The 22,928-nt window shown below is 31.9% G+C and overlaps 3 protein-coding genes across 3 annotated transcripts; all 3 read left to right on the forward strand.

The window, feature by feature from the left end:
* Positions 1-8,057: 8,057 nt before the first annotated feature.
* Positions 8,058-9,683, forward strand: LOC107425902 (protein ELC-like). Its single transcript, XM_016035955.4, has one exon. The coding sequence runs from the start codon at positions 8,315-8,317 to the stop codon at positions 9,431-9,433; it is 1,119 nt and encodes a 372-aa protein (XP_015891441.3). The 5' UTR covers positions 8,058-8,314; the 3' UTR covers positions 9,434-9,683.
* Positions 9,684-11,148: 1,465 nt separating this feature from the next.
* LOC107425871 (uncharacterized) lies at positions 11,149-17,751 on the forward strand. The gene is made up of 17 exons (XM_016035913.4): positions 11,149-11,528; positions 12,737-12,839; positions 12,986-13,055; positions 13,186-13,224; positions 13,320-13,437; positions 13,522-13,579; positions 13,948-14,012; positions 14,165-14,171; positions 14,276-14,336; positions 14,503-14,562; positions 14,668-14,687; positions 14,770-14,835; positions 15,178-15,345; positions 15,757-16,014; positions 16,402-16,614; positions 16,887-17,158; positions 17,361-17,751. The coding sequence occupies exons 1-17, from the start codon at positions 11,440-11,442 to the stop codon at positions 17,500-17,502; spliced, it is 1,809 nt and encodes a 602-aa protein (XP_015891399.2). The 5' UTR covers positions 11,149-11,439; the 3' UTR covers positions 17,503-17,751.
* Positions 17,752-21,315: 3,564 nt separating this feature from the next.
* Positions 21,316-22,825, forward strand: LOC125424043 (uncharacterized). The gene is made up of 4 exons (XM_048480238.2): positions 21,316-21,426; positions 21,577-21,683; positions 22,069-22,255; positions 22,382-22,825. Exons 1-4 carry the CDS (start codon positions 21,316-21,318, stop codon positions 22,457-22,459), a joined length of 483 nt encoding a protein of 160 aa, XP_048336195.2. The 3' UTR covers positions 22,460-22,825.
* The last annotated feature ends 103 nt before the right edge of the window (positions 22,826-22,928 follow it).

Consider the following 22,928-nt stretch of genomic DNA (forward strand, 5'->3'; position numbering starts at 1 on the left):
TGTTTATAGAAAAAATAATAAATAAAGAACTACTTTTATCTGTTTTAAAAGAATACCTTCGAATATCTCTTTATATGTTATTTTTGCATAACATTGCTAAAAAATTATACGAATTGCCTATTATGCTATTCCAATGGAAAATAACAAATTTTATCAACAACAATTTTAGTATCATATTTGAAATAAAAAATGAAATTGATAAAATTTATTAATAGATCATTCATTAATAAGGGATGAAAGTCATGTATTTGTTTAGTAAAATTTATCTTTTAATCAGTCAAAGAATATTTAATTGTGAATCCCATGTCTTTTACCTTTTATGCGCACTCTCTCTAATATGGTCCCACATCTTAGTTAAAATAAACGGTAAAATTTCACACCATTTTTTAGCATTTGTCATTAAAAAACAATATCAAAATTTGATATTAACATTTTTAATTATTATTGAAGAATTGATATTAATGTTAAATTTTAAAAAAGAATAAAATATTTGAGGTTGAAAATGCTGTAACATGACATCGTTTTTCTCTCACATTTTATCTCTTTCATAAAATAGTTATTATTAATTATGTTCAATCTATCAAGACGAAAATTCAACAAAAATAAGATCTATCATGACGAAATGTTTCACATATCCCTCGTGAAACCTCCTTGACGGTCTTAAAAATTTGTTTATTCTTTCTTTCAAAAAATTATTTCTATTTGCCCTTAAATGAACAAATTTATATGCAAAAGTGCAGCCTAGAGAAAGTCGTCGTTCTTGAAACTGCTGTCTAGCGTAATCCTTTACACCCTGCGCAGATAATGCTTTTAAAGTATAGTTTCATCTAACATGCACCGAGTTTTGTCGTTTCTGTGCCTCGTACTGAACCGGGTCCACTAAATATCTTGGAACTTGCAATCCTGACACCTTTCGGCTTATTATATTGCATTTTTAAAATTTTCAAATATATATATATATATATTTTGATGGCAGAACAATCATTGAGTTAGCAAAATTTGGTGAGAGTACCCAATATTAATTGGTAACTCTTCCATATCCATTACCCTGATATTATCTTAAAAATAAATAAATAATGAAAATGAATAAAAGGAGTTGGGGTTCCAATTGTGGGGTCAAATTTGCAAATATTATAACAAGGAAAGGTTTTAAGCCATGTCCAAAGCTTTGAGATCGATGTTTTAACGTTTATGCTGTGAAAGCAGCCCCAAACCTACTTTACTCGACGACTCCACCACTTTTGGCTTTGGATTGATCATGAAACGGTATAGTTTTGATTACTTGTGGGTTATATATATGAATTGGACAACCAATTGCTCGAGTTTTTAAGGTAGAAAAATTCTTTCTCAATTCAATGTTATTGCGTTTAGGAACTTTCTTTATCCATTGTTTACTTGAGCATAACTTATAGTACTGTCCACATTATCAATGTAAGAAACTTTCAATATAAAAGCCTAGGGTAATTAGATTGACAAAATGAAAAAATCGGGTACTTTCTGTTTTATAGAAATATTATTCGTCCTTTTTTCCTTTGTACCTTTTTTTTTTTTTTTTTTTCTTTTGAAGAGCTAGTTTGCTTTGCATTTGATTTTCACATGTTTATGCATATAAATTTTTATTGAAGGTAGGAATAGCACCAAATTCATCCCATACAACTCCGTCTACCGACATCCTTTAATTAAAAAGCTTTTAGAAAAGTTAAATTGAATATATTGAAATATCATGAGATATATTGAGCTGCTTTATAAATATCACATTGTTTATCACTATGGCACCAACATATAGGATATAAAATTAATATTTGTGCCGTGTTAGAATGGAAAGTTTCCTATCATTAAAAAAAAAAAAATGTATTTAAACAAAAGTAGAAGAAATGGCACCCAATTCGTCACCCCAAAATGAACATATATTCGGATCGTTCTAATCTCCCTTGTCACCCTTAACAACAAGAAATACAAAAGTTTAATTCTTTCCATGTTTAGAAAATGTGCTATATATAAAAAAAAATTTAATTACTTCCATAAAGTTCCTCACATGTTCAATACACCAACACAAAATTTGAAAAGGAAAAATAAATGTGTAATAAAGTAAAGCTAAGCAGGTCAAATTAACCAAATTCTGTATGAAGCATGTGGTGAATTGCTCGGTAGGCCGTCTATGAAAAAGATGAAAAAATGGAATGCGCCAGTAACTTTTTATAAAGTAGTCAGCCTTCCTTTTAGTGGAAGCCTCACCCGGCATTGGGATTCTGCAATTTTCGAAGGCAAAACCACTGTGTTGGTTGCAGAAGTCCATGATTTTGTCCTCACCTAATAATTCCATGCACAATCGTATTAAATTTTTTTTTTTTATTCCATTTTACCCCTTGTGGTAAAAAGTGAAAACCCAAATATCTATTTGTCCTAAATATAACTTTTTACCCTGTTAAATGTGAGCACACTGCCCAATTTTACCTTATTTATATTATTTAGGCTGGAAACTCGGAAAATTTGTAGCAATTTTATCAAAAGGTCCCGCCACTCGGTCTAAGTATTCAGTTGGCATCTAACGTCATCAGCATTGCATGAAGTGTCAGTGTTGAACATGTTAGATATTGTGAGCATGAGGTATAATCATGTCATTTTGTTTTTGACAATAAAATTTTTGATGTTACGGAATTGGGAGAAAAACAAATACCAACGGAAACAAAGAAAACGAAGAATAAACACAAAATTAACGTGAAAATTTTTGACGGGAAAAATCACGGGCAGGAAGAACAAATCCAATATCGAAAGATTGGTACAAAAGGTGAGCCTGACTGCGCGATACCTTCTAACCCTAATTACAGCCGAAAACTAAATATATATAGTACAGAAGAAACCCTAAAACTATCGGCCCGAGACCTCCGCTTCCACCACAGAGCCCCAAATTTTTCTCCAAAATTTAGTTTCACCAAATAGGTCGCACCGCAAGCTTTTCGAGTCGGGTCAACAAGAATTCGGATCACAAACTCTAACATTTGGATATATGTTTTCTTTAATATTTAGTTGATTTATTAGATTAAAGGATATATATATTTTTTTAAAGTTCGATTGATTTATTTTATTATTATTATTATTATGTATATATAAATAATAATAAATTATGTATTATTATTATTATTATTGACGTTAGATGCCAATTGAATTCTTAAGACCAAGTACCAGGACCTTTCGATAAAATTGCTAAAAATTTTCCGAGTTTCCAACCTAAATAATATAAATAATTACGTTTAACGATTAGTACATCAAACACAATATACGCATGCATGTGTATATATTCTGAATTTGCAGTACTGCATTTGAGAACAGGGAAAACAAAAAACAAATAAAGGCAATTTTTCCATCCCTTTCAAACTCTCTTTAAGGAAGAAAATTTAAACTAAAAAGCATTTTGTAAGTTTAACGAAGAAAGAATCTTTTTTTTTTTTAAACTGGGAAAAACAAAATGCTGCCAAATAGTATCATCTGTATAGACCGAAGCCTTGTGCCACATGGATATACAGCATGGGACTATGAGTATAACAATCATTCGAAGTACTAACGGGGTTTATTAAGATTTGAATTTCAACTTTCAAACTCACATATGTAAAGGCTGAATAATTTTTTTCTTCTATACTTGCCACCCTCTCTGCTGAAAAAAAAATCTCTTGCATCTTTAGTGGCAATTTGTTTTCATATAATATAGATATATATATATATATATATATATATGTGACATTAAAGCAAAAAAAAAATATATGTGACAGGCTTCTCGTTCTTAAAGGGAGTAGTTGTTTAGCAGGTCGAATATGTTATTTTGTACGATAGATAGATCTAAAGATTGAGATTTCGAATCTTATTTCGCAACAAAATTATAAAATAAATTACCATAATTTTAAAAGAAAGAAATTTACATAGAATTTCACAAAACCCCACGAGAAAGAAAAAAACAAAGAGAAAAACACAAGAAGATGAAAAATACAAATCCAAGTATTTAATGTCTCCAATAATAGTGGGATTTACGAAATTTATATGATCCAATAGAAACAACCACCCATTTAACGGTGACGTAAAATGGGGACCAGAATCTTTATGGTCAGTATTGAGGGTAGTGGAGGGGTTAAGATTGGGACCATAATCCATTGGAGAAGCAATATTACTCATATGTTAAATCCGGTTGTGTCCCGAGAGGAGCGAAAGAATAAGAAGAAAGAAGATTATTTCCCGTGAACTGTAATTTTCAAGTTTCAAAGCTAGTATTAGCAGTAGCTACTTTTTCTCTCCCTTGCTGTCGGTGCTATGAGGACACGGGAGTTTCGTTTAATGTCTGATGTGATCCAAAGTCCAAACACAGCACTAGTCAGGACTCAGGGACAAGTCCATTCTCTTATGCCATTGAATTCAATTGTTTGATCTGTTTGTCTTGCCGTGTGTGGACCCACTACTTTAATGTCGCACAGTATCTTTCCTAGTGTCGTGTTTATATAGATATATGTATGCCAATTTCTAGCATCGTTACTTCTAGAACCCGCGAGTTGTCAAAAATCGATTCGTTTTTATCAGATTCAAAAAGAAAAAGTTCACAAATTAAACCTCTTTTTTTTATTTTTTGTATTATATTATTATCTTTTTTCTGCTTAGATTTTGCATGTCAAAGTTGGATGAGTGCAATGAATATATTATATATGTGATGCCGATCCCTCTAAGCTGTATGGTACGGGCTTCATCTTCACTTACGGAATTTATGGAGTAGGCCCACCCAAACCAAACTATTGATGTAACAAATAAATTGTGCATATTGATGTGGGTTTTGTTCAACAAATTTTTAAGGAAAACTTGCCTAGTTATTAAGAGAGCGAATAAAAAATAACTCCAAATAAGCAGGATTCATAAAATTTGGTGATTGAAGTTTCGGTTCCATGAAACTTTTTTATTTTTTAATTGAAAGTCTTGTGATTTAAATGTCCAGTTACATATTGAAAGTGGTTCTTATAAAATACATGTCTCTTTTTCTTTTTCTTTTTCCTTTTAATTTGCTGCCTAATGAATGCCTCCCTTGTATTCGTTCTTAAATTTTTTGACTAATGAGAGATTGCAAATTTCTTTGACAACCCATGTTCAAAAAAGTTGATGATGACATATATATATATATATATATATATAGTCAGCCTTATGAGGATGATCTAATAGATTCAACTTTAAGTCTTTTTTCTTCGTTTTCCATCCACAATAACAGTTAAGATTTAAATTAAAAATATATCAAATATGAATATAATTATATATTAAAATGAAAATGAATATTGTTGAGATTCAATAATAAATAAATATAATATAAATTTTACATCTTGATGTGATTTAATCAATATGGATGTGAGAGCTTGGTTTATTTTTTTGGGCTAATCTTAGTTGTAATTTACTCATATATATGTGCGATTATGACACTAGCTTGAGTTTTTAGATATGAAAATGAAACCCACAGTACACCAGCCAAAGGATGCCGGTATTTGTAGATTTAATCTAATGGTAAAACAATTGAGGATGATATACCTTTATTTGTAGATTTAATCTAATAGTAAAACAATTAATAATAATATTCCTTTACATTTAGGGACTCTGCGTGAAAAATTTCCACCTCAGCTGTAGTGAGTTTATCTATTTATTTATTTATTTTTTGGTTGTAAGGTTTTATGGACAGTTTGATAGAGTTTAGCATAAAAAGCAAAAGACGTCCAGTCCTTACGCATGGACCATAACATGTTAGTCCAGCCCATGAAGCAGAGGATAAAGTTCGAAACTTTACTATACCAACCGGAAGAGTATCGGATAACAACAAACCTGTGGATTAGGCAAGGATGAAAAAACAAAAAAAAAAAAAAAAAAAAAAAAAAAAAAACCTTGCTCTATTAGCAATTTTTGAAATTTTATTATTTGAATTAACATAATCAACAAATTTAATCTGGTCTGTTGGCATTGATGATCTTGACTCAGCAGTGGATTCACCAGTTTTGTCCTTGCCTACCTGCTGATTATTATTTATATGCATCGTTCAACTAGCTGCTCAAGTTGTAATTTAAAATGTTTTTCATCTTGCAAGAAGAAATATTTTCTATTTCATTGTTAAATGTCCATTATAAAATATTGGAGTATGATGGAAATGAGTAGAAAAGATTTAATATCTTTCTATGGATTATGAATAGAGATGAAAGAATGTTGAAGGAAATAGAAGGAAAATGCAAGAATTAATTAAGTCTATTTTAACCAATTTAATTTTCTACTCAATTTTTATCAAAATGAAAAATTGCTTACTAAAACCTTTTAATTTAAAAATTACCCTTATTAATCATTAGCTAATGTGATTGATATTTGTAAACAATATGAACGGCATTATTATTATTTTTCTTTGTTTTCCTTTTATTTCCATTCATAATCATTTAAACAACTATTAAGGGTGGTACGAATACGAGAAATTTGGTTTGAGTCTTTATATGTCCCATAGTTGCTTCGTTGGTTCGTGTATCTCATGCTACAGCCGCATGACACAAATTTTTTTTTTTTTAAATACAAAAAATACAAATAACTTCAAACAACTATTATTAGTAGTATTATGTTTTTCTTTATTTGTTTTCTTTTATTTTCTCATTAAACTTATCATATATTATCCTCTTTATTACTCATCTAAAGAGACTGTAAACTTGATTGGCAATACATTAACAAAAATGTCACAAATGTTTTCATCCTGATGTCCTAAGTAAACGGTATACATAAGGCATAATTTATAACCAACCAAACCACCAGAATGTTATTTAAAAAAAAAAAAAATTGGGACCAAAACTTAGAAAATCATAAAAACAATCTTCACATATAAAAATAAATTCAATGGTGCTATCTAAAAATATATTAATAATAAAAAATACGTAAAAAAATATTTATAAAAAGTAAAAATTAATAAGTGATTAAAAATATGAATATTTTAAATCTGTTAGATGTTATCGAATGATTAAAAATAAAAATAAAGCAATTAAAGCAAAAATAATAATATAAGAACCTAGCTATAATTTTAAAAATAATAATGGTTGAAATTTAAAAAATAATTAAATATTAAAATATAGAAAAAATAATTAAACAATATAAATCTGAAGGTCAATAAAACTATATACAGAAACAAAAATTTTTCTTTTTGAAATATATAGAAACAAATCTACTCTATTAGTTGAATGAATTTCAATCAACATTGACCCACATTGTTTAAATGTATTTCGGTCCACCTGGATCCTGATTGGTGTAAGGGTCCGATAATAAAATCTTGATTATAGATGGAATCATATAATTAATGAAAATTATTAGTAATGAAAATTCTTCGAACATGATTGAATGATTATAATAAATTGAATGAGCACATTTTATTTAAACCTTTTTATTTTATCTTAATTATATTTAAATTTTATATTTTTAAAGAATTATCACTATTCTATTTTAATTTTCATAATATGAAAAAATAAATTGTATATAAATTTTTTTTTTGTTCACCGATCAAATTGTATATAATTTAAATTTCAAAGGTAGAGATGAAATACATTTTTAATTTAAGCAGATTTATATATGAAAACCACCAATCGATGACCATATGAACGGTTTGATGGGCTTTAGCAACAAAATCACAGAAGTCGGGCCCCGGACCAGAGCTGTTTAGTCCAGCCCAGAGGAAATAATTCGAAACTTTAAAATTACAATTCGGCACCAACCGATCAGATAGCTTTTCGGATTAGCGCCATTTGACGGATAGAATTAATATAAACGAATAAAATAGGATTTACTTGTAACGAAGCATGACGGCACGGATCATTGCCACTCAGCAGTGGATGGATTTACCAATTTTGTCCCACAGAATGTTTTAAATTAGATTTTCAATTCTTAACAATTCAGTTCACGTCCGGAGAAAATCACAACACGAAACACATCTCCACCATGGCATAGGAGCTTTTTGTTTCACAATATTATCGTCTGCCTCTCACTATATTGGCCTACTTGCTGTTACTTAAAAATGTTTTTCATTTTCCGAGAAGTAACATTTATCATTTTATTATCAATTAGACTTGGTAATACATTGACCAAAATGTCAAAAATGTATTTATCAATGAAAGGTCAACCTAACTTAGATGGATTATTATATGGGGAGAGGGGGTAGCAGGAAACCTCCAAAATTTTTCCTGGATATTGCTTCTCTCTGGTCTTTCTTTATTAGGATAATCATAGAAATCAATATTATCCAACTCAAGCTATATAATCCATCAACCACCCAGCTTTAAAGAAATAAATGGTCTTTTTTTTTTTTTTTTTTTTTTTTTTTTTACTTGCTATATGCCAATTGTCAATTCTGATCAAGAACCAACCTTTAATGGGATCATCCACTTCAGTCCAATTCGTAGAGACAGCTCTTTCTCGCACTACTGGTCCTTTTGCTTTATCCTATACAGATCCCAATCAAAAATGGCTAATCAGGAAGCATCTTCTTTCGCTGCTGCAAGAATACCCTGCTTTTTCTCCTTCTTTCGGCACCTTCACTCACAACGATGGCACAGCCGTGAACCTTTTCTATGCAAGCGGGGAGCTTCATATCTCCAATGGCAGACCACCTATTCCCTTGATAATTTGGCTCCATGAAAACTACCCTTTCATGCCTCCAATGGTCTTCGTCTCCCCAAATTCCACTTACCCAATTCATCCCCGCCATCCTTTCGTTGACCCTTGCGGTGCCACCGCTTCTCCTTATCTCCAAACGTGGATACACCCCGGCTGCAACCTCTCTAAACTTGTTCACAACCTTATCAGACTCTTTTCCCAAGATCATCCCTTTTTATCATCTTCATCTTCTTCCTCTGTTCGTGGTTTTTCTCATCCCTCCCTTGCTTCAAAAAGGGAGGCTCTGGATCATCTTGTGGGTTCTCTTCACTATGATATAGGAGCATTGACTGCCAAAACGATGGAAGAGATAGAGAGGCTATCGAAGTTTAAAGTGGAAATGGTGAAGAGGGTTGACAGTACGAGAAGGATAATTGATGGGTTAGATCATGAAAAGCTGATTTTAAAAGGGAGGGTTTCAGAGCTGGTAGAAGAAGCAGATATGGTTTTGAACTGGTTAAAGGTTAATGATAGAGAAATTTGGGTTGCTAAAATTGGGGATGAAATTGAGAATGCTTTTGAAGCTGTTGGGGATGATTCAAATGAGGTGTTGGATTGCTTGGCTGCGGATAAAGCTATTGAGGATTCGATATACGCATTGGACAAGGCTGTAGAACAAGGTGTGGTGAGCTCTAGTGACTACATTAGGCAAGTAAGAGTTTTGGCTAGAGAGCAGTTTAAAAATAATGCTACGCTACTCAAATTGAGAGGCCCTACAATGCTCCATTGCCTCGACGACTCCAAGTTGTTTTAGATCAGGTGTTTTTCCTTTCGGTAAAAAAGTCAAACACCATCTCTGCAAATAGAAAGGGTCTTCAAGATTTGTAGACATGTACCACTAAATTTTATTGGACAATGTTTTGTTGGGTCTTTTAAAATATGCCAATGGTTGTTGTGATATTGTGACCAAAGCGAAGTCTTTGTTTTTGTTTTTCCAATATATACAATTTTTTGATAAAATTTTCAATATATACAATTGTAAATTGTATTTGTCTTACCTTTAAAGTTCAAAATTGATCAATATGTTGAGATTTTGCCCTTTTGGAATCCAAGAAAATAAAAATGAAAGTGGAAATTATGCGTAGAAAGTAAAAATGAATGTGGAAATTATGCATAGTAAACACTAATAGATAATTTAAAAATGACGCTGAGGACACTTTGTTAATACAAGTCTACTGTAAATGCCGTGTGGAAATTATGTATGGTAAGCACTAATAGATAATTTAAAGATGACGTTAAGGACACTTTGTTAATACAAATCTACTGTAAATACCGTGTGGAAATTATCCATAGTAAGCACTAATAGATAATTTAAAAATGACGCTGAGGATACTTTATTAATACAAGTTTACTGTAAATGCCGTTTGAAAACTATGTACAGAAAATTGACAAATGTAAAACTAGTCCACCTCCTTAAAAGATTCTATATATCAGAATGTGTTTGGAATTTGGAAAGTTGACAGACAATAAAATACTTAAAAGATCGGCTTTGATCGTTGGGCAAGCTGCCCATTGTCAAGCTTGAAAGTCCTAATCAATCGTCTATCAGTTCAGTGGACCAGCCCACGTTCGACTTTGTCATCGACGTGTTTGATCTTTGGATTGGGCTTTTCATTGGTTGGCTGGGCCAGTTTTTCTCCTCTTCCCTGTTCCATAATTGCCAAGAAAAAATCCGTTGACTGTCACAGTATACAATGTAATCGTATTATTTCCTTTTTAATTAAATTTTGAAGCAAATGTTAGTTTTCTTCAAGTTTCTTTTTTATTTTACTTATAGAAAAAAAATAAAATTAAATAACAGTTTAAACTTCATTTTTACTTATGAAGATTACTGTTTTTATGTGCTGGGAATTTGAATTAGGTTTGAATATTTTAGCAATCAGTTTTCATTCAAATCAAAGGGTGTTTGTACTCAAAATTGTAGAAGTGGAAAATGTGCAACTTCCAAAAATTGCAATATTATTTTGGTCACCCCCTTATTGTGATTTCTCTCTTTCTCTATGTCTCATATTTTTTTTAACACTCCGTCCCATTTTTTGGTAATTATTTTTACAATTATTATCTGATTTGGGATTATGTTTCTACTAAAATCTAGGGGGTTTTTATTTTATTATTATATTTTTTTTCTCCTTCAAATGCGGGTTTCCCATTTATGATTATGACATCTTGTTAAGAAAAAACATTCTGTATGATCTCTAGGTAATCTTTAAAAACTGGGAGGTTTTGTTTTAAAGAAAAAAAAAAAAAAAGAAAGAAAATTAGATATTCAAAATGGTTCAAGTAGTAATAACTGGATCATAACTAAATTGGTAGAGTAATAAAGTTTTGACATAAAATTCGCCAGAAGAAAATAATGGGATTTTTGCTTTTTGGAATTTTTAATTTTTAATTTTTTTTTTATCTCAAAATTAAAAAAATATATGTATTGTTTTTTTGGTCTGAAAAACAGATCTTATACCTTTAGTAATAATTGTGTGTGTGTGTATCTGGTATGTATCGTGTACATTTGGATGCAAATCACAAATCTGAACCTCCCTGTATAAGCAAAAGTAAAACCTCCCGCATGTGGGTACACGATTCTTAACGTACACCCGTTTCCATGGTTTCCTAGATCCCATTCCCTCTTGACCTTCTCTTCAAAATCTGTTTCCTTTTCTTCTTGTTGGTCTTCCCCGTGTTTGCTTCGTCGTTTCAATTCTGTCAGCCCTTCTGTAACTCTACCGCATTTGGGAGATAGTGTGGCCTCTGCTTCGCTCAACCATGGAGGTTTCTCGTTGGGTGTTGCTTATTTCGATATTTCTCTGCCTTTTCGCATCTGGGTCGTTATCATTTGACAATCTTCACCGAGCGTAAGTAATTCCTTTTATTTAGTTTAAAATTGTTCTGAATCTGAAGCTTTCTGTGTTTTCGTTTTTTTTTTTTTTTTTTTTTCCCTCTGGATGAGATAATTTTAATATTTTTGATTTGTTGGAATTGTTTATAAATTTGGTTAGTTTTAGGATAGTTAGAATTGATCTTCATGCTAAATTGCTGCAAAAGAGTTAATTTTCACATGTGGCTTGCCGTGTTTTTATGTCTTAACGGTTATAGATTTTGAAACATTTAGGAAATATTTCGAATATATGTTGTTTAGGGGTGCAAAAATGGCTATGGTTTTCAATCCAAAAGACTCAAAAAAAAAAAAAAGAAAAGGCCAGAGAATTGTCTGAACGTGCTAAATAACAGGCCTTTTTTTGTACGTTTTCAAAAATTTAGTGCGGCACACCGTTAACCTTTTGCTTTATTGACTTCTTTGTTGCAATATTGTGGATGGAATTTTAATCATAAAATTGAATACAAGTATAATATGATTTAAATAATGGATGTTGGAGTTTATACTAATTGAAAAAACATGAAGTTGGAGATTATGATTCTTGAAGTTGGAGATTATGATTCTTTTCAAAGTATGCTGGCAGTTCTCAAACTTAAATTAAAAAATTATGATTGTGAACAAAAAGAAGCATTTGGCCTAAGCTAAATTAAGGGAGTGATTGCGCATTCAGAAAGATCAATATCTTTAGCTACATAGAGCATGTATATAACTGGATTATTACTTACCCTTTCGACTTTTAAAGTCTCAGAATTTTTTCTCATATTTCAGTATCACCAGAATATTTCTCACATGCCTAGTGTAGAAGACTCAGTACTTCATCATAATCTTTGAGCATGCATATTATTGATGGAAGTTTCTACCAATACTATCCATTCAAAATGATAAATTTAATTTGGCAACTTGAGAAGCTTTGAATTTTTATTTTTGAAAGTGTTTCCTGACATTCAATATTTCTTCAGTGTCTACGTTGAATGAAAGTTGCATAAACATAAAATGAGATATCATACCTCAGTTGCATCCTTTCATGCTCCTGCAATAGAATTGAGTGTGTCTATCTTACTTAGAATGTTGTAGACCCATGGTTTGTCTTTTGTTCACCTTGATTGAGACAAGAAGCTTCATTTCCATTTGTAATATCATGTATGTACATGGGAGTTTATTCTTCTGTGTATGTTGTACATGCAGGTTTCCTATTGTGGAACCTGATCCCGGTCATACAAAACTGCGTCTTTCGAGGGAGGGTTTGGAGGCCATTGAGAGAATAACAACTCCAATTGCAGCTGTTGCGGTAAGCCTTAGGTGCAATTTCCTTAATACTCACGATTTTGATTTTCTTTATGCATTATCTTTGAAAAATTGGTAATTATTATGTTCACCTAAATTGAAATTTCTGCTCAAGTTTTTATTGTTTGTTCTGATTGGTTGTCTGACCAGGTTATTGGACCATACCGCTCTGGAAAATCTTTTTTGCTTAATCAACTTCTCTCCCTTTCTTGTTATGAAGGTGCAGTCTCTGCTTTACTACCCTTTTTTATTTTTGAAATATATATGGATCTTTTGTAATCAAACTGTCTTGCATAGCATGTCTAGCTAGAATATTTAATACATTTTAAAGATTCAAATGTTTTCTACAGGGTTTGGTGTTGGACACATGCGTGACACAAAAACTAAAGGTAAAATGTAATTTATTATTGATATGATAGAAATGGCTAACTTGTGGTTGTATATGTGCCTGTCTGTCAATTTATGCTGTATTTCGCCTCTATAGGAATATGGGTATGGGGAACACCACTGGAAATGGATATTGATGGAGTGAAAACTTCTGTGTTTTACCTTGACACTGAAGGATTTGAGAGTGTTGGGAAGTCAAATGTATATGATGATCGGTAATTGCACTATGCATAGTGCTCTTTCTTGTTATCCCATTCAAATTTGGTATATCTTGCTAATTTTCTGAGACTTGTTTACAGGATTTTTGCCCTGGCAACTGTCTTGAGTTCTGTACTTATATATAACCTGCCAGAAACGGTTAGTTATTACCCTTTTTGATGTTATTGTTTATTCAATGATGCATTGATGCTTGTATAAGAACTTTTCTTGCATTTTACCTCTTTGCTGGAATTTTAGAAGTATGTTCTACCACCTGCAATGTTATTCAAACTGAAGAAATTATCAAATGGACATGGCAAATTATGTTGCCATGTTTCTTAATTCTCATATTCATATTCTTCCAAGTGATCGAGTGCTGTTCAAATTATGTTGCATTTCATGGAATATAGATATGGGTCTATTGTAAATGTAATCCTGCACCAACTGTTGGTCAAATGCACATTTGGCAGTTGCCTTATCTTAATCAATATATGGGTGGGAACAAATCCGTGTGTATTTTTGTGTAGATACGCGAAGCTGACATCTCAAGGCTGTCATTTGCTGTTGAGCTTGCTGAAGAATTTTATGGAAGGTTTGTACTTCTTTTTGTCTTTTTATAAGGCCTTTACATTTAATGCAATATGCTATATAATATTATTTCAGACATCGCTTTTATTGTCTTCTCTTTCATTGCCTAAACTAACTTGTTTTATGGTTTGGTTGCAAACTTTGCATGGCAAATAGGGTGAAGGTAATGTACAAGCCCTTGCATCATTAGCCTCTTGCAAATTATCTTGCAATGAATCTTATTGTCAATGTTTTGTCATGCATGTGAACGGTTGGGTGATTTTATAGGGGCAAGACATTGCTTTTGAACCTGCAAAGCTTTTGTGGCTTATCCAGCGTGATTTTCTACGTAAGTCGAGATATTCCTCCTTGGATACATTATCTTGTTAATTTAGAAGGCATCCTACCACATACTTTTAGCAACAGTACCATGGTTTATGTTTTGAGTTGTTCATCCATTTTCCTAGATCACACCAGAATGCTGTTGAATTAACTATGTATGTGGTGTTATACAGAAGGGAAGTCTGTGCAAGAAATGGTGAATGAAGCTCTCCGTCATGTCCCTAACCAAGATGGTTAGTTTTTTCTCCATGCATTTGTTCACAAGCTGAGCTCTTTTCATGATAGTCTTGCGGTTGTCTAGAACCAAGGCTAATTAGGGGTGTCTTTTGAAATTGCAGGGGACAAAAATATTGATATGGTACCTTTCTCCTGATATTTGTTTCATTCTCAATAAACCAATGCTATTCTGGAATTGAAAGTCCACCTTTTGTGTCTATCAGGTTAATCAGATTCGTGACTCCTTGGCTATCATGGGTGATAACAGCACAGCATTTAGCTTACCACAAGTATGGGTTTTTTCCCTTGATTTTTGTTGTCCACTTAAATTCCTTGCCCCTTTTGTTTACCTTTCTATTATGAGCTAGGGACTGGTGAGTAGGTGTCGAAATGTCTGGATAAGAGATAGAGAAAGAGAAAGAGAGCTGAAATATATGTATGATATGGATTATAAGCCATTTTTTCTTTAAGAAAAATATTATCACTATTTTTGCATAACTCAGGTTTTGGTTCTATAGCTTGTAGCTAGTTAGTAACTTTGTATTTAACGGCTTACTATGCTGAAGGTGGGGGAGAGGGAAGAGCATAGCCTTGAATGTCTAACATCATAATGTTTCCGAATTTTCAAACAGCCGCATCTTCAGCGAACAAAGCTCTGCGACATGAATGATGGTGAGCTTGAGCCATTATACGTTAAGAGGAGGGAACAACTAAAAGAGCTTGTTGCTAGCATTATTCGTCCAAAGATTGTGCAGGGAAAATCTCTGAATGGAAAGGAGTTTGTGTCTTTCCTAGAGCAGGTACCTCTTAATATTTTGTCGTAATCGCCCTTAAGAATTATTAATTTTTTTAAAGAAAGTCATTGTCACTTTAGCTGGTTGAGATGTATTGATGATAGGCAGTTTCTAATGTCCTTGAATTGCTGGCAAGTTTTATCTTAATGCTATAAGGAGTCAAATATATTTTATTGGTTGCAAATTTGACAGTTATTGGTAATTTTGGTAACTAGTAATAAATTTGAACTAGACTCCTTGACGACTGTATGGACATTAATTGTCCAGTTTGTATGATTCTCATTGTTATCTTGGATCCTCTCTCTGATGCAAATACACACACAAAAAAAGGAGAATTAGTAAAAGTTCTTGGCTGTTGCATGTTATTGGTCGATTTAAGATGTCAATTTCGATGCATTTTATGTTTTCACATTTCAGATCCTTGAAGCGTTGAATAAAGGGGAGATCCCATCAACAGGCTCTCTAGTAGAGGTTTTCAATAAGGGTATTCTTGAGCGATGTTTGAAGTTATATAGTGAAAGGATGGAAAAGTTGGGTCTACCTCTATCAGAGCAATATCTGCAGGATGCCCATGAAACGTCCAGAGATGAAGCGATGAAACTATTTGAGGAAGAGCATTTTGGCCGTAATCATGCCAAGAAGTCAGTCTTGCAGCTAGATGAAGAAATAGAAAAGGTTAAAACTATGAATTGACTCTGTTTTATTACATTTGAAGGCGAAGAATTTACATATGATTTCCCACAGAAGCATAGGGAATTTTGTATTGTTGAATGAGATGGGTGGCATGTGTGGAAGTATGAGGATATATCCAAGTCTAGATTAATTAGACCTTTCATCATTGTGCAACTGGTTATGACCCCTAGCCCAAGTATGGCAGTGGTGAAACCTATGGCATTGGGCAAGCACCATGTGCTTGGTACATGGAGAACTTTTAGAATTTGAGGCTCAAGTGCATTTTTCTTGTTTTCCATAGTTTTGTGTTGGCACCCCTTATTTTCATGTTCTATCTACATATTCACAATTTAAAATCAGATACAGCTCAACTTCAGAAATATCGTGTAGGTGCATAAGACTGCCATTCTGGCTAATGAATATCAATCCTCGAAGCTTTGTGAGGCATTGTATACCAGATGTGAGGATAAAATGGACCAGCTTCAAGTTCTCCGACTACCTTCCATGGCGAAATTCAATGCAGGTTTCCTGCAATGCAATCAAAGTTTTGAGCATCAGTGTGTTGGACCTTCAAAAACAGCTTACGAGCATCGCATGAATAAGGTTTGGCAAAGTTTTGTTTCCTTTTTCGCTTAGATTTAGAACATTACTTGGAAAGTTGGAGTTCAGTTCTTTTTTGATGCTTGTGGGAACAGTGGATTCCACAGGGAAATGAAACTGTAGCTCTATGCGGGCCACTCATTTTGGTAGCTTTAAGCCTCTAACTTGTATATTTAGATGCAACATTTATGACTATGTTTCTTTTTATTTTTTATTTTTTTATTTAAATGTAACGTTTATGCCTATCTATTTTTTTTTTTCCTCCTCCTTTGCAGATGTTGGGGAAGTCACGGTCTCTTTTTATTAAAGAATATAATCACAGGCTCTTCAATTGGTTGGTCGCCTTTTCTCTTGTCATGGTAGTGGTGGGCAGGTTTATTATAAAGTTTATTTTGATTGAAGTTGGGGCATGGATACTCTTCATCTTCTTAGAGACATACACGAGGATGTTCTGGTCTGCAGAGTCCCTTTACTACAACCCAGTTTGGCATATGATAGTAGCCACTTGGGAAACAGTTGTTTACAGCCCTGTCCTGGATTTAGACAGGTAATAAAACTCTTTTTTCCTCTCTCTTACCCCTCATTAACAGGCACATCTTCAAGCATAAGACGTTATTATGAGGAACTTGTAACTACATGTCTAGTTATAAGCTGCAATCTCAGAGAAAAACATATTCTTAAGTCCAAATAAATTGTTTCTCACTTCATATTTGTCAAAATTTTGATTAGTATCTATTGTTTCGATACAGATGGGCCATTCCGCTTATTGTAATAGCGGGACTATTTGTGCTCTATTGGCGGTGTTATGGAAAAAGGAAACATGGGTCTCCATGGCTATTACCTCTGTACAATAACCAAAAGAGCGGTCCAAATCGGCCAAGATCTGACTGAAAAAACGGAGTGGTGATGGTATTTTCAAGCGTTGTGTCGGAGCATTGCCGATGGGCGAGCTTTCCATTTTTTTTCAATACTCGAAGCCCGCCGATCTATTTTTTGGTTCTTGCAAAGACATACAGCAGAAAAAAATTGTGAAGAGGCAAAGGATGAGAATGACTATTGGCCCCCTCCTATACTACCAAAAATGTAGAATAACCAAAATTGATTGTATTTCTATGATCTATTTATTATTTCAAAATTCAATTGTCCCTCCCCCCCCGGGCGTTGGATTACTCACTCATTTAACAATTAGGTGCTGTGAAATGATCATGTAATGCCATCTAAAACAGAAGGGGGGTTAAAAAAAAAATTTTATTTATTTTTTAAAGAACAAAATTCTTTAATTAATATCTTTGACTTGCTTAATTATCACCATTTTTGTTAAATTAGTGAAATATTATTGAAGTATTGTAACACCGGGTATATGTTTTTTTTTTTTTTTTTTTTTTTTTTTTTTTTTTTTTTTTGGGGGTTGGGGGGGGGAGTTACGAGCATAAAATATAAGTGTAGAGGGATGACGTGGTGATGACATATTTTCACTAGAACTTTCTGGATGCCTTACTAGTAGACGGGATTTATTTATCAATGTTTTTTTATTAAGTGGAATTAGTTTTTTTTTTTTTTTTTTTTGTTGTTTTTAGCTGAATAGTTATTTCTCCATTAGTTTCAATGTCATTAAAGTCTAAACATGTGAATGACCATTTTAGGTGGACCTTACAAGTAAGTTACCTAGTCAAAATTGTTGAATTTGAATGAGAAGACTTGCTTTTAAGTTATCTTAATTAAGAGACTACTTATTTTTGTATAGTAAGATTTAGCTTTTATTGTTTAAAATAAAATATTAAACAAATTATTTGAAAATTTTTAACCTTTATATATATATATATATATATATATAATTAGGCAATAAAATAAAAATACGCTTGCCCTTGACGATAATGGAAAAAAAAGGTGAATGGAGTCCAACAAATACTTATGTCCTAATATGGATAAGAATTAATGACTAAAAAATCAAAAATTAAATTACCACCTCAGAAAAAAAAGTAATTTTTTTATGTGTTAGCGGAGAGACCAACTTCAACTAGCGGAAAAGCGCGTCAAGTTTATGGGCTAACCAGTGTTGGCAAGTCTTGCCAGAGAACATAATATTAAAATATCAATATTTTAATAAACTCTAATGCTTCATAAGCAACGGAAACTTTCCTAATCGTTAATCCTTCCTATCCAGCCATGCAATGCAAGTGTCACCTAAAACGAAACATACTAGCAATTTTATAAATTAAAATCAAATATGCCAACTTAACCTACTAAAATATCTAAACCGAAGGCACAACAAAGTTGACGTGGATAAATGTTATTGGATGAGCCACAGAAACTGTGGTGGTGTGAAAAGCATCAGATTTGTATTCCTGCATGAAGTTGGACAAAAATGAGAAAATCTGAGCGCAGGTGTCACCCATTAATGCAATCCCAAGGACCACAACCTGGAAGGGAAAGCCAAATATATCTACATATATATATATATATATATATATATATATATATATATATATATATATATATATATATATATGTATATGTAATTATAATCTTCACCATCTCATTAGCAGTCTCAGTGTCAATGTGCTTGATTTCTCAGCAGGTATATGTATATGAAAACCTCTCTCGTTTAGGACAATCTTCAATTAATTTCTCACTCATAGTCATTAATATGTCCTCTATAAAATGGTGTTCCATAAAATATATATATATATATATATATCTGTATAAATAAATAAATAAATATATATATATAGATATATATAAATATAATGTTTTGGTTAAATATCCGTGTAGGGTTTCAAGATCATAATCTGAAAATGAGTGTTTCTGGAAAAGCTATTTGCAAGGTAGAAGGTGAGATCTCTTGAGAAATTAACCTGCAAGCTAAGCTATTAAGACCCTTTTGCATGCATTTTTGGCTTTGTATATGTATCTTTTTCTGATTATTCTGATCTATGTGTGGTTTTATTTTCTTTTCTTGAATATAGATGTTGGATCACTATCAGTCAGGGCGAGTTCACCTCATGAATGGAAACTAATGGAAAAGATTTGAGTGCTTGGTGTTTCTTTTCTTTAAAAAAACCAATAAACTCTAGTTGTCCCTGATTTTCCTTTGAGAATAATGACAAAAAAATAATGTAAAAGTCTTGAACCAGTAACTCTTTGGGGGAAAACTAGTGATTTAAAATGGTGATTGGAAATCCTGGTTGAATTCAGAAAAAAGTTCATCTGAAATTAATTTTAAGTTTTCTCCTGTCCTCGTATATTCAAGATTTTAATGATCAATTGGTTATTCTTCATTGTCTATATAGAAATTCATGAATACTTCGATTAGAGCAACTTTTGAAGGTCTTACAGAAGTGATAATTAGATTTAGCATAAGCTGATAAAGGTTTACCACAACTAGTTAGTGATCAATATATTTTATAGTAATTTCAAATTTAATAATCAAATTAATTCTTTTTAAAGTCAATAATTAATCATTAAAATTTTTTAACGATTAGTAACAGAAAACGATATTTTCAAATCTATAAAGTTTTAATTTTATTAGAAAAAATGCATGTACTTTTTATTAATAATATGTAAGTAAATTATTGTTACACTTCAATGCTAGAATACATATTTAGAAAGAATATTAATCCCTTGTCATGGTCACCAATAGCCTTAAAATATCTAGAAAGGATTAGGGATCGTTTCAAATTCTACAATTTAATTTAACACCATATACAGAAATTGGTCAAGCTACAGATACATGATATTATGCTAAGTACCAAATATAAGCAAAAACTAGATGGATTTGTAATTCTTAGATATATAATTCTAGTGAGACAGATGAGAGACTACTCATTTTTTGGGGCTCCCTTGGTTTAGAAGCTTTACATTTCCTAGGGTTAGGGATTCCTATAAGATCTAGCTAGCTATCTGCTTGAACGAAGATTGGTTGTCACTTTAATTCCTTCTTTCGGTTTAATCAATGACGTTTTTGTTCATGGCTGGCCCTTTAAGCCTATATTGAAATTGGTGTTGTACCAAAGTTGTCAATTTTTCCATATACATAGTTATATATATATATATATATATATTCCACATCTAGATACTAATTATTTACACATTATTAATAAACTTTTTTCTTTGTATCTAAAAATAGTACTTTGGGGTATATAAACTGTATAATTGTTCCATTTTAATTTATTAGTTTGTTAATTAATGTAAAAGAAGAAATATTGGGCAGATGAAGTGGTTAGTGCCTTTCGTGCCGCAAAACATTCCATAAAAACAGAACCAGTGAAAGAAGAAGAAGGCATTAAGGCAATCCCAGTGTTTGGTCCTTCTCCTTCTCTTCCTCCTACTTCTATTCATATTGTAGATGATGACCAGGATGAAAAGGATCATAAAGGTCATGGAATTTCATTTGCTTTGCATAACATACTAAAAAGTGATAGTGATGTAAGTTCAAACTAACAACTTTAAATTAATTTGCACTACATATATATATATATAGTTTTGTTATGATATACATAGATATCCATATTACAATGAGATCAGTACTCAGCTACTTTATCGGAAAGTTGTATATATTTATGATATGGGTTGTACAAGAAGAAAATTACCAATACATAATAGGATTAACTTTTCACAATGTCTCTTAATCATGGTGTGTATATATATATATATATATATATATATATATATATATATATATGTATATAGAATGTTAGGAAACAAATGAGGTGCGAAGCACGAAAATGGATGGGAGCTGTTATTTTTAAGGAGTTGGGTAGTGTGAGATACATGGGTCGGGTTGCAGATTATGATGTTGAAACTGGCTGGTTCAAGGTACGTTCCTTTTCTTGGTACCTCTTAGTTTACTACTTTTCTTTCAATATTAGAATATCAAAATAATTATTCTAATAATTAATTTAATTTTTGTAAATATATTTATTAATGAATTACAGCATATATATATATATATATATTCTTCTGCAGGTTATGTATGACGATTATGATTATGATTACATGGAAAAGAATGAACTCATTCAGCTCATGGCAAGCCCTGAACAACTTGGCCCCTACTTCAACAATTTACCTGATAGGTACATAAATATTCGTAACCTATATTAATCCTAGCTATATATATATATATATATATAAATCAAAACTTGTAAAATTATAATCTTGGACTAGAAGTAATTAGTTTAGTTCAAATAAAATCTGATAATCTTTTGTTAGTTTGATATATGTGCATAATCATTTAATATGAATTAATAGTTGTTTGTTTAATTAGTTTGTATGAAATTAAATTTCTAGGCAAATATTAATTCCTTTAATTAGATATATGTATATATACATATATACATCTAGAGATATATGTAATTCATATTTCTAACATACAAATTGCTGCAGAAGTTTATAAGGTAAACCATAATTACGTGAATATAATATATATAACAAGGTCGTTCCTGCTACTTTCTGGAGCAGTTCGAAGAAGAAGCGTAAGCCAAGGAGGAAGAAAGCCCCAAACGAAAAGAAACCAGCCGCTAGAAATACTTCTTCCCTGGGGGCCAAGAGAAAGACTCGTTCTCAAACCAAAAAAAAAACCAGTTCCTACATTCCCCCTTGCAATAAGAGAGAGAAAGAGGGACGAGTACTACTGGTATTAGGCCTGGTATGTGTATTTGTAATTACTTTCATATGATAATTAAAATTATGATGTATATATATATATATATATATTTGGTTAATTTGGATATAGAACTAATGGGTTAATTTCCTTTTGGTGTAATAATTGTAGGGTTCCATATCAAGGTATCATAAGGTGGAGGACCATCTTCATCTTTTATATGCAGTAGTTGATCATCCTCTTACATAAACAGCTAGTAGTTGATCATCCTCTTACATAAACGGCGTCTCTATGTTGCTTTTATCTTCATATGATAATAAACAATACATGCTATATTGTTATACGACATTATTTCTTTTTTATTTTATTTTGTGGAAGATGAACTTAATAGTTATGCAACATTTGAATTTGAATCTGGCCTTCAAATGACAATAAGGATATTCTCCCCCAAGCGAATTTTGTAACTCTGTTTTCCGAAAACTAATAAAACCAAATTAAATAAACATCAACTCAGCCTATCTTCAAAAAGTAAATACAGAAATTTGGATTACATTAGGCGCTGAATGAATAATGCTATTCTTTCATTTCCTCGAACATAGTTTCCCCCCCTTTTTTATTTTTAAAACTTTTATGGGGCAAGTCACAGACAAGGAGGCCCATTGGGTCAAAATTTAGCTCGGTATGGCCCAAACTAATTCAAAAGGGCCCAGTTAATTCA

The sequence above is a fragment of the Ziziphus jujuba genome, chromosome 9, assembly GCF_031755915.1.
Source record: "Ziziphus jujuba cultivar Dongzao chromosome 9, ASM3175591v1".
Taxonomy (NCBI): Eukaryota; Viridiplantae; Streptophyta; class Magnoliopsida; order Rosales; family Rhamnaceae; genus Ziziphus; species Ziziphus jujuba.